The 12,356-nt window shown below is 37.8% G+C and overlaps 2 protein-coding genes across 2 annotated transcripts; both read right to left on the bottom strand.

Moving 5' to 3' along the window:
* Positions 1 to 99: 99 nt before the first annotated feature.
* On the bottom strand, positions 100 to 4,779 carry LOC18992285 (calcium-transporting ATPase 1). Its single transcript, XM_006415664.2, has 7 exons — positions 4,403 to 4,779; positions 3,775 to 3,829; positions 1,745 to 3,696; positions 1,390 to 1,548; positions 1,047 to 1,218; positions 642 to 940; positions 100 to 553 (listed from the first exon to the last, which is right to left on the bottom strand). Exons 1-7 carry the CDS (start codon positions 4,577 to 4,579, stop codon positions 305 to 307), a joined length of 3,063 nt encoding a protein of 1,020 aa, XP_006415727.1. The 5' UTR covers positions 4,580 to 4,779; the 3' UTR covers positions 100 to 304.
* A 2,157-nt stretch (positions 4,780 to 6,936) lies between these two features.
* Positions 6,937 to 10,594, bottom strand: LOC18992284 (DNA excision repair protein ERCC-8). Its single transcript, XM_006415662.2, has 9 exons — positions 10,183 to 10,594; positions 9,673 to 9,933; positions 9,397 to 9,556; positions 9,043 to 9,224; positions 8,431 to 8,665; positions 7,628 to 7,782; positions 7,449 to 7,538; positions 7,275 to 7,346; positions 6,937 to 7,168 (listed from the first exon to the last, which is right to left on the bottom strand). Exons 1-9 carry the CDS (start codon positions 10,330 to 10,332, stop codon positions 7,121 to 7,123), a joined length of 1,353 nt encoding a protein of 450 aa, XP_006415725.1. The 5' UTR covers positions 10,333 to 10,594; the 3' UTR covers positions 6,937 to 7,120.
* Between the last annotated feature and the right edge of the window lie 1,762 nt (positions 10,595 to 12,356).

The following is a 12,356-nucleotide window of genomic DNA, read 5'->3' as shown; positions in this document are numbered from 1 at the left end:
GAATTCAGATTCGGCCAGGACTTGGGCATAAGGGAACTTCTTTTAATCCCCTTAGGTGAAGGATCACCAGATTACAAGTGTCACGTCTCACTCTTTCAGTGAAGGTATCCTACAGATTAACGATAGATAAAGTAACAAAGTTCCATAACATTAATTTACGAAGCAGATGCTCCTCCAGATATCACTTTTACAATTTCCTAAAAGAAGACGGAAAAAAAAAAGTGAATATTTTCCAGGGCCTTTGGGGATAATCAAACTTCCATGGCCGGAGAAAAAATTGATACCCTTCAAAGCTAATAAAGACTTAGTGTGAACCAACGGGGATCATTTTCAAGGCAGCAGCAACAGGCATGCCAAGGAACCCTAGCATGATGCTAACGAACCATTGACCCCAATTTAGTGGTGTTGTATCTGCAAATGTTCCCAGTAGCTCGATTATGATGACTTGGAACACCACTGTACACGCTAGAACTCCTACGAATACGTAGTTCTTTAGTATCCCCTTGAACACATCAATCTTTTCCATTTCCCTTGAGCTTATCTCATTGAACACCTGAAAAAAAGATTATCGACAGAGAACATGGTTAGGGTCAATGTCGGCAGGTTGTTTCTTTTTGAGATTCTGATTGAGGAAAGTTTACCTGACAGAAGACAAAGGTGTTGAAAATTAGGGTATTGAGTGTCAGATCAGAGTCGAGGCCATCGAGACCAAACATTGTCTTTCCCTTTGTTTGAAGACACCATATGATGACAAGCTGGTATAGAGACTGACCAAGTATGTTCCTCCACATTACATTACTTATGAAGTTTCCTTTCCTTCCCACTGGAGTTCTCTTCATCAGATCGTCTTGTGGTGGTTCAGTGGCTAGCGCAAGCGCTCCAAGTGTGTCCATTATCATGTTAACCCATAGTAACTGGACAGCTGTAAGCGGCGCGTTTCCTGAGATACACAGTAGCAATCAATGCAACAGAGCAGTTAGTCACAATCCTTAACGAGATAATTGGTCTTTAGAACAAGGGAAAGAGAAATGTGGTTTGAAACTAACCAGTAAGGCAGGCTGATAAGAAGTTGACAATAAGAGCCACAACGTTTACTGTAAGCTGGAACTGAACAAATTTCTGAATGTTTATGTAGACAGAACGTCCCCATTTCGCCACTGTGACAATTGTCGAGAAGTTATCATCGAGGATAATCACATCCGCACTCTCTTTAGCCACCTACGAAAATTGGACAATAAAATATGTCAACTCCATTCTTCTTTGAATTACTGGAGCTATGTAAACAATGTTCTTCCATGAGAATCCAGACTCGAATTTTGTGTGCAGCGGATACTATCATTCCTCATAAACCAGATAACGAAATAGGGATAAGGAAGACTGAGGACACACCTCAGTTCCAGAAATGCCCATTGCAAGTCCAATATCAGCTTCATGAAGGGCAGGAGCATCATTTGTTCCATCACCTGTCACTGCAACGACTTCCTGAAACATTGTGCGGAGGTGTCTCACCAAAGTATGCTTGTCCATGGGCGACGATCGAGCCATCACCTGCAATAAGAAAATGAATGTTTGAATCCCTTGTAGAAGAGTACGTCCTAAGGAATTTGTTAGAACCCTGAAGATTATGCATATGCAATTCGGAGTTCGTTTCCTGTTTGCGGATCAATTGATTCTGAACTACCAACACAGACTGCACAAAAGAGTATAATTCAATACTAGCAATTTGTATTTGGTAGATAATCACCTGCAAATTTGGGATTAGCTTGAGCAATTCCTCTTCACTTTTCTCCCGAAATTCAGGGCCTTCGATAGCTATGCCATCATCCGTCAATATCCCGCACTCCCTGGCTATGGCCTTTGCTGTAGTAATGTTATCTCCAGTCACCATTCTGACAGTGATGCCAGCAGATCTACAAATCGCAACAGACTCCTTGACACCAGGGCGAACAGGGTCTTTGATGCCCACAATACCTATACAAGTGTATCCACCACTTGGTATGGGAGCTTCTAATGAGAATTCATCACCGATTTCCAAATAAGCGAGGCAAAGAGTTCGAAGTGCTTCACTAGCAAATTCTTCGATTGTGTTCTTTAGTTGACTAGTAGATTCTTCATCAAGGGGAACAACTTCACCATCTTTGTTGATGTACTTATCACAGGCATCTAAAACTATCTCAGAAGCACCCTTACAATGCACCCGTAAATGTCCTTCAGGGAGCTCAATGACGACGCCCATTCTTTTCTTTGTCGAGTTGAAGGGCTCAACTTTCACAACATTTGAGGCTTGTCTTTCTTCTTGAAAATCCCCTCCGAGTGACAACCCAAATTCTAACAGAGCAGTTTCTGTGGGTGATCCCAGTATCTCTGTTTTGTTTCCTTTGCCCACAACAATCTCACCACCAGTGTTAGTAAATATAGATTGCAGTAGAACTTTAACAGCAGACTCAGGGATACCAGAGGCAAATTTCATAGCAGCCTCAGAACCATTAACCTCTTTGGCTTGTTCACAGATGCAGGCTTTTACAACTGTCATGTGATTTGTTGTCAGAGTTCCGGTCTTGTCACTACAAATAGTTGTTGCAGATCCCATTGTCTCACAAGCAGCTAGATTGCGCACCAGAGCTTTGTCATTCATCATCTTTTTCATGGCAAAAGCAAGACTTAATGTCACAGCCAACGGCAAGCCCTCTGGGACCGCAACGACAACAATTGTTACAGCAATAGCAAAATATTCCAGCACCGCCATCAGTTCTTCACCAGTCCAGAACCAGTGAGAACCATCTTGGAGCTTCCGAGTAGCTAATCCTTGCACCAAAACAGCAAACGTAATGACAGCGAAAAATAGACCTATTTTACCAATGATGGTTGCCACACCATTTAGTTTTACTTGCAAAGGTGTCTCATCATCGCCGCCTTCACTTAGTGTAGCCATCAATTTACCCCATTGAGTCCTCATCCCAACTGTAGTCACCAACATTTTGCAAGATCCATCCTGAACCTTGGTACCGGAAAGAAGAAAGGGGTGTTCCACACTGACACTAATCGGTTCACTTTCTCCAGTCAAGCTCGATTCATCTATCAGAACAGAAAACCCTGAGAGAAATAGCCCGTCAGCTGGAACCTGGTCTCCAATGCCAAGGTGAACAATATCGCCAGGCAGTAGATCATATATTGAGATTTTTTGCCTCATTTTGTCTCTTGTAACTTGAACCACAATCTTTTTCTTCTCTGCATCCAGGTCCTTGAATTGCAAGGATTGCCTATAATCACTGGTGGCAGTGACAAAGACAACAAGCAGAATACTCGCCACTATACCAAGTCCGTCATGGGCCCCAACTGGCCACCCTTCCATCAGTATCCCAACAATAAGCGATACAAACGCACATGCAGCTAGAATCATGAGGGTTGTATCCTGAAGTGCTTCCCAAACAAATAACCAAAAGCCACGCCTGGGACTTTCTGTGAATTGGTTGATTCCATAAATTTCTTTTCTTAGACTCAGCTGCTCTTCAGAGGTACCAATGCCACTAGTAATTGACGTGGAGAGTTTTTCTGTAAGGCCCTCAGTTCCACCATGAATTTTCAACTTTTTCACATCGTGGCCTTCTACAATCGATCCCAACTCATCAGGACAAATCTCAAATCCTGCTTTTCTTACTTCTTCAGGTACTGTGTACTCACTGGACAGATTTAAGCCTGTAAGCACGCAATACATTCTCGTTAAGGAAAGAAAATACATATTGAGCAACACTTAAGGACTAGTCTTATTCTCACCGTTAATGAATTGAAGTGCAGCTTGTGAAACTAAGACCGCCACTCGAAATTTTTCCTGAATTCAGAACGTTGACAGAGGAAACTGGTATTAGAACAAAGCACAAACCCCTGAACACTCTTACTAGAAAACAACACAAGCAGCCTAAACTCTTGACGTCTTATATTAGAAACAAAACAAAAAAAAAAGTAATGTCATTTCAGTGGTTTTTGACAGAAATTTTCTATTATGGGGGCATACTTACTGATAACTCCCAACCAAGTTTCAAGGTAACGATATCACAACTCAGGCAAAAAAAAAACTAAACAGATACTACAAAGATCTCCTGTTACTGAAGTAAAAGGCATTTGTCATTTCAAACTGAACAAGATAGTAAGTTGTGGTTTCAAATCCAACATAAGGATCACAAAACTGGGCATAAGTAACTACAGAAAACGAGCTCACTTAGATCCCATCCAAAGAACAAACAAGAAGAAAAAGAAGTAACTGGTTCTAAAACAACAGTGAGTCAACCAAGCAAAACTCGGAGTGTGCTTGACGCAAGAGATTCACGAGATCTCCAACAGCATATATAAGCCAGAATAGAAAGATTTTGTTTTTCAGTAGCAACCCAAAAGTAGGAAAACGCACCTGATTGGAACGCCGAATCGCTTCCGCCTCGGAACGCTTGGAGAGATTAGCCGTGAATCTGAACCTCCGTTTAGGATTCTTCACGATCCAGCAGAGCTTCCTCCAACGCTGCAACGCTTCATCAGACGAGTTCTTCGGCTTCACATCGCCGAAGTTTTCGTTCAAGTAGTTCTCCATTTTCTCAGCTTTACTTCTCCACTCCTCCCTCTACACACACACTTTACGAACAACGAGCGGATCCTCAGCTACTTTCACAGGAGACAGATTAGAGATTATAGAGAGAATCAAGGATCTCGTAAATCGAGAACGCAGAAATATTATTAGAGAATTTAGAGAGAATCAAGGATCTCGTAAATCGAGAACGCAGAAATATTATATATGTAAGCAAGTCACTGAAAAACTCCATTATATACTGGAAAATGATTAAAAAAGGAAGAAGCCATGAAGATTCAATGGAGGTTTTAACTTTTAGTGATTTACCTTATCAGTCAAGAGAACGCGTCGTCTCACACTTAAGTGAGCTTCGTCGAAGTTTCCTCTGCGAACTCTGAAAAATCTCATGGGGATGGGTTTTTGAAATTCAATGAAAAGGAGACTCGTTTTTACTCAAGAGATGACTTGGAGGGGTCAAGAAAGTCAATGCTGCTAAACTTTCTATACTTAAGACTTTTTTATACAGTAAATGTGGAAGAAAAAGAAAAGTAGAACATGACAGAGTTGATTTATGGTTACTTGACTTAATCTAACAAAAAATTATAATTAGGAGATGAATTTATGGTAACTCTAATTAATTAATAGAATAATAATCATTTTTACACTCTTAAAAATAGTCATCTACCTGATTATATATTTATGCCACCACTTGTCTAATTTTGTTGGAATTTTTTTTTTTGGGCAATTTCATTAATCAACTCAAAAATAATCTCAACGTTGAAATCGTGTTCAGCCATGTTCGTTTCTGTATCTAGATGCTGCATCTAGCTGCAAATGTCTCAATATTGTTCGTTTTCTTAAAAAAATTTTACGTTCAGATACAACATCTGGATGCAAATTGATTAACATTTCAAAAATCTGGATATTTTAGATACTAAAAAATAGAGAGAGTTCAAATGCAGCGTTTGCATCTAATTTATGTAAAAGACATTAATGTCTTTACTGAAATAAAAATCTTGATTTCTATAAATATCACAAAATTTCAATTTCCACAAACATCACAAAATCTTAATTTCCTGCTAAGACGAAAAATTTCAATTTTTCGCAAAAAAACGAAAAATTTTGATTTCCCGCCAAAACGTTAGTTCTTGATTTCTCGCCAAAAACAAAAACTTTATGTTTTCCGCCAAAGACGAAAAATCTCGGTTGCTCACTAAAAACGAAAAATCTCGGTTGCTCGCTAAAAACGCAAAATCTCAATTTTCCGCCAAAAACGAAAAACTCTCGATTTCTCGCCAAAAACGTAAAATCTTGATTTCCCGCTAAAAACACAAAATCTCGATTTCCCGCCAAAAAACGAAAAATCTAGGTTTTTCGCTAAAAACGCAAAACTCGATTTCTCGCCAAAAACGCAAAATCTCGATTTCTCACCAAAACGAAAAACGAAAAATCTCGGTTTCCCGCCAAAAACGAAAAATCTCTATTTCTCTCCAAAAAACGCAAAATCTCGATTTCTCGCCAAAAAAGGAAAAATCTCGGTGAACCGAAAACGCAAAATCTCGATTTCTCGCCAAAAACGCAAAATTTCGATTTTCCACCAAAAATAAAAAACTCTCGGCTTCACGTCGAAAACACAAAATCTCGGTTTCTCGCCAAAAACACAAAATCTCGATTTCTTACTAAAAACAAAAAATATAGGTTTCTCGCCAAAAACGAAAACTCTCGGTTTCTCGCCAGAAAACGCAAAATCTTGATTTCTCGCCAAAAACAAAAAATCTCGGTTTTTTGTCGAAAATGAAAACTCTCGGTTTCTCGCCGAAAACGTAAAATCTGAATTTTCCATCAAAACACAATATCTTGATTTTCCATAAAAAACTCAAAATTCCAGTAAAATAATTTTCCGTCAAATATACAAAATCATATTTTCCTACAAAAAATGCAAAAAAAAAATTTCATGTATTTTTAAACTTAATTTAATAAAATATTATTTATTAAAAATAATAATTCAAAAGTATGTCTTTTGTAATTATTTGATATATTTTGCATTCAACTATTTTTTCTAAATTTACAAACGAACAATTTAATATCTAGATGTAGCATCTTAATTGCAAAATCTAATTTTTAATATAAACAATATCTAGATGTTGTATCTAGATGCTAGTCTATATGCAAAATCTAGATACAACATCTAGATAAAAAACGAACGGGGCCTAAAATTTTTCGCCCGAACGTTGGAATACTTGTATATGCAATGTGAGCGTATGTATATGAATATAGAAAGTCATATTTTCTGGTCTTCGCTGACTTTGGTCTTCTAGCGGATCATTTTTTTTTGTAATTCGGTTCGGATTGACTCCGTATATCCAGATTTGAACACACTTGCTTTTGTTTCCCATCGAGTTTTAATCTTCATGTCTCTATATAACTAGCAAACATTTCGGTTTACATTATAAACCAACAAAAAAACCGGCATAGAGTAATATGAGTTTGTGAGGATTAAACTCGGTACAATGGACATGGAAATTCACAGATTGACAAAGAAGACTGCCCGAAACTTGATTTTCTTTAATCGCTCCAGTTGTCTTTATCTTCGGCTACTTCTTCAACTTGCACCTGCCATCGACACAATCTTGATCAGAAAGACACCCACACAATTAAGACTCGTGTAATCTCTAATACAGAGAGAATCTGAAGTAGTGATGGAATTTAGCTTATTAACCATTTCGCCTTCTATGGATCCACCAGGTGACCACACAAGTATTTGCCTATCTGCACCACTTGTGTATAGTTCCTATGAGGAAGCATAACAAGTCATTCGGATTTAAAGGTGTGTTCAAAAAGCCAAATGACAGACTCGGGAGATTTGGGGAGATTTTAATGATTTGAGTTATACCTGATCACTGGAATTAAAGCAGCAAGTGTTCACGTTTTCGTAGTGTCCACGAAACATCAGTGTTGTTCTACCCGACCACATGCCAAAAGCCTTATACAAAATTGCAGCACGACTCAGTTCAATGGTGAAAGTAATGGAATGAAAAGATTTGCTGATGAAATTAGTAAGTTGGTGACTACCTTCACAGTCTTCATGCATGGAACAAATACAAGAGCTGGATCATCGCTGGTAGCTAACTGAATCGCTTTAGTGGTCTGAATGCGTCCAGTTTCAAAGTTCAAAAGGGTATTGCATCCAGATTCAGTATCCCACAATCTTATTCTTGAATCCGACCCTGAAACATAACATGCAAATGCAATACTAATTAGTCTCTGAATGTGGAGGCACGTAATCCATATAGCATCACTAAATGTGTACAGTAGTAATCAGTACTTGCAACTAAATTGATATGGTCACTCGATGCTTAAACCCCCAAAGATATTACTACCGCTTCTCAGTGCCTCATAGGTTATTTTCAAAAGCATTAGTGTAGTACACAAGCAAATTATAATCATGAACTCAAATTCAGGATTAAAGAGTTGGCACAATCCACACTTGCAAGTTAATTCTAGAAGTTATTCAGCCAATGGAGAGCATAATAACTCATAGAGAGGCTGATGGGGAAAAAACATCCTGAGCAAACACTTGCTTCAACTGACAAACAGAGGATCAGAGCCATGGATCCATTCGGACAAGGAAACATGGGTCGACCTTAGAACTACCGAACTTACAAAAATAATTTACAAGTGGCTCCTCATCTCATAATCGAAGACATTACTTGTAAGGCCAAGCACAACTTAAAGTCTATGCTAATCATGCTAAAATCACTAGAGGCATGTAATATAAGACTTAATCAAAAGATGCTGCCTATACCAATTAGTGACAGAGTTCAAATAGATACCATAAGGAACAAAAAAAATAGTCATGACCATAAGAACCTTACCAGCACTAAGAAGATACATCCCATCGTTAGTTGCCTTTAATCCAGTAACAGCACCATAATGAGCCGTAGCACGATCTAGAGTAGATAACATTCCAGGATGAAGTCTCTTCTGTCGAGATTTTTCCACTGAAGCTTTAGCGCTAGATGGTCCTTTTGTAATCTGGCTGCCAGTGTGTTTCCTCTGCAGTACCTTCAACCTATTTTTGCCCCCAGATGAAGATTTTTCAGCTGAAACCTGTACGAGAAGATAGTAAAGGATTCCCCTCTCAAATAAAGCAGATATTGGTAATCCATTCTTCCTGTCACATGAAGTCCTTTAGACATGCAGGACAACTAGATATAAAATAATAAATAAATTGTAAAAAGGGTCATTCCAGTTTGAATACCTTCACACAAACTTAGCTAATTAATGCTAACTCTCACAGGCATGTCATTTATTTTAAATTACACTCTAACACAGATGCATCTAAACAATACAAGACGAGATACCAGTTAAAATTTACAGACTTAATTCAGGTAAATGAAACCAAAAACAAACAACGAGAAACTCATCACTTGTCTATTTAAGAAATTTAAATGAGTAAAAAGAAAGTACTAGTTTCAGGAACAAACCTTACTGCTAACCGCTGTATGCTTTGAAATTGGTGGTCGAACTCCAAGTTGTGTTACTGATTGATCTAGAACACGAAAACACCCAGCACGTCTAATGTCCCAAAAGCGTATTGCACCATCACATCCCCCAGTGTACAAAACCCACTCACTGGAAGTAGACCATTCTACTGACATAACACCATCTGGCGTATTATGACAACAACACAATTTAGTAGCCTGTATTAATACTTTTTTTAACTAATAATATTTAGATATGCAGAAACGCATGAGTCTAGTATCGTATTGTTTCAGTAGTCACCACTCCATATAGAAACTGATTTACTTTCCTTTAAGAGGAAAAGAAAAGAAACATACCACGGTGACCAGATAACGTGTGAGCGAATGCCCCAGAAGCTATATCACAGAGGCGAACCTGCACATCTTCAGTTCCAGCAGCGATTAACGTGTGAGACATTGCCAAAGAAGACATGGCAGTTCTATAAACCTTTCCAGGCATTTTAAAATCCACAACCGCCTAAAACATATTGAAAGTCACAATCAGAAAGGCTAGAAACAATATATTTTTAAAAAAGCGTCTGAAAAACATGAAAAATGGAAGTGCTATACTTTTCACAACTGAAAATTTGGTACCTGTGCAGTATTGGTATCCCAGACTTTAATGTAATGATCATATGAACCTGTAACGAATAGCCCTGTGTCAATGGGATACCATATGGCAGAGGATATCGCATATTTATGTCCATTTTCATGTTGCTTGTCGACAGTAAATATACACCTGTGCTTCGCTATAAGACCACTTGCCTCGTAATCAGTGGCTCGCTGAATATCAAACACAGCAGCCGAGCCATCTGATGCTCCTGATAGCAAATATCTCCCCTCTGTCAAATCAACCTGATAACATGGTTACGAACTTAATACAAAGCAAAAGAATCTCCATAACGAGTTCGACATATAGCAGCTACCACACAAATATAAGCCTATTCTTATACATAAGCTTCGTGATAATCCTAGAACAACCCAAAGTAGGAAACATTTCGTGAACTCAATCAAATTTCTCACTAAGTCTTTGACGATTCCCCAAAAACAAAAATCGAAAACAAAGGAGTCAAGTATCTGTGAGTGGAGACTAGTAAAGGGTACCTGAAGGGAGTTAACGGAGCCACGATGAGGAGAAACAAAATCTTTTCGATTAGAGAGCTGGAGAGACAGAATCCGGCGGGATTTGAATTGATTGACGAAGGAATTAGAACGAATTCGACCAGTTTCTCTGCCTTGGATAGCCTCCCACATTCTCCTAGCATCTCGACTTCTGATTCTCCTGAAATCTATCAGACTCTGTGTCCGAGTTCGAATCTACGCTCATGCTCCGGCGCCAAAGCCCTAAGGAAATTTCGGACGAATTTGATCTTCTTCTTCAAAGTTTCTCTCGCGAAGAAAAGGTGACTAAAACCCCAAGCAAATCGAAAGAACGAAGCGAAATCTGAATCCAAAACACCTCGAAGAGAATTCTACGCTCTCCTCAATAACCTTATTAATCAAGCCGCTGACGAAAAAAAAAAAAAAAAAAAAATCAAGCCGCTATTAGCGTCTGGTGTTTGCGTTTTTACCAGAGGGCGATTCTGCGTTTGGAGCGTCGCAGTAGAAAATTAAAATCGTAAAAAAGAATTGAGTTACTAAGATTTGTAGGTGAGATTTGAGCTTTACTAAGACAGCTTCTCATCGTGCATCTAAGTTGAGATTTGTGTTTCTGCCCTCGATACACTCACTTTTTTTTGTCAACTACCGTATAATTAAATAAAGTTTTGGTCGTTAAAGTGGTGGTTTTGTAGAAATAATCCTTACCAACTTTGTCTGACTTACACGAAAAATATCAAATCTCATGTTCGAGCCTTCTTTGCAAGAGAGTCTACAAGAACATTTAAAAAAGGAGAAACATAAACTATGCTAAAATTCACAAAAACATTTCTCAAGAAAAAAAAAAAAATTAGTTCTGAATTAAACGTCGGCCAATCCACTGAATTCGCAATCATTTTCACCAAGTTTGAACAATCTGTCTCGATTCGTAGACGTTGCACGTAATACACGTTGTGACTGAGTGCTCGCTATTTGTTCTGTATTAGAATTTCAGTATTAGCAATTATGAATTTATAATTTGAAATTTAACCGGCAATGATAATTAATGCATTTGTTGTGTCTTACGTTATCATACTTTAATTTTATCTAACTAGTCATTATCGATGTAAATTTTTTAACAACTCTCGTAGAGAAGAAGGCGGAATCGGGCCCAAAACAGCATTGTTATGTGCTAAGCCAAGTTTCGACACGTCATTAGTGATTACCAAAAAGACAAATGTAATATTCATTCGTGTAATCGTGTTTGAGGTGAAAAAAAAGAATCGAAATAAAGTTGACATCTGAACAAAGAAGGTAGCCACATGATTAAAACATACATTTGTCAACTAACACCATTCGGTTTGCCAGAGACAATCATTTGGCACCTTATTCTTAATTATTATTAATATTTAAATTTAATGAAAGATGCATTATGCATTTAATATGTTTACCACCTAAGCTTAATCATCAAGTGGATTGTCCTTCCTACGGTCATAGATATTGACATCGGGTCGACTTTTAGATCCGACCCGGTTCTCCATTATAGTCGGTATGCTACATATGATATGTCAACTCAGAGAGACATTAAAAGCACTTTTTAACTTATTACACCTTTTGTTTTTATCGTCATCAACTCTGTTATAAGTCTGATAGTTAGGGCCAGGGTACTTCTTGACCAAGAAAAAGGACCAAAAAATCATTACAAAAAAAAAAAAAACAAACCGAAGTGAACTTGAACTAGGTGAGTTGGTCCGGTTTCAATTCAATATGATTAGTGAAGGTCGATTAGGGATTCGGATTTCAGTTTTTAAATAAAATTGACTTTATATCCAATCAGCAATATTTATTTGATTGTTTTAAATTTCAACTTTATTTATCTCTTTGTGAAGTCGTTCTTCATTTTATAACTATAAACTCTCAACTTTTTGTGTGTAAATGTTAAGTAGACTCTCAACTTTTTTTTTGTCAAGTGTAGAGATTTTAAGATTGTTTCTTTCCATGAATCTATAAATTGTACGTTTTGCTAGTTTTCGTTGAACTGACTTGTATCCTCTTTCGCATTTTTCGTAGTGTATAATATAAACTCTCATCATTAACATTTTTTCCGCATATTTACATGTGACATTTTCATTCAAGTTAGGATAATATGCACAGTTAAGTTATTCACCTCTTTCGCATTTTTCATAGTGTATAAACTCTCA

The sequence above is a fragment of the Eutrema salsugineum genome, unplaced genomic scaffold (assembly GCF_000478725.1).
Source record: "Eutrema salsugineum unplaced genomic scaffold, Eutsalg1_0 scaffold_5, whole genome shotgun sequence".
NCBI classification, from domain to species: domain Eukaryota; kingdom Viridiplantae; phylum Streptophyta; class Magnoliopsida; order Brassicales; family Brassicaceae; genus Eutrema; species Eutrema salsugineum.
The sequence above is the reverse complement of the archived record's forward strand: the minus strand, read 5'-3'. Positions and strand labels throughout refer to the sequence as shown.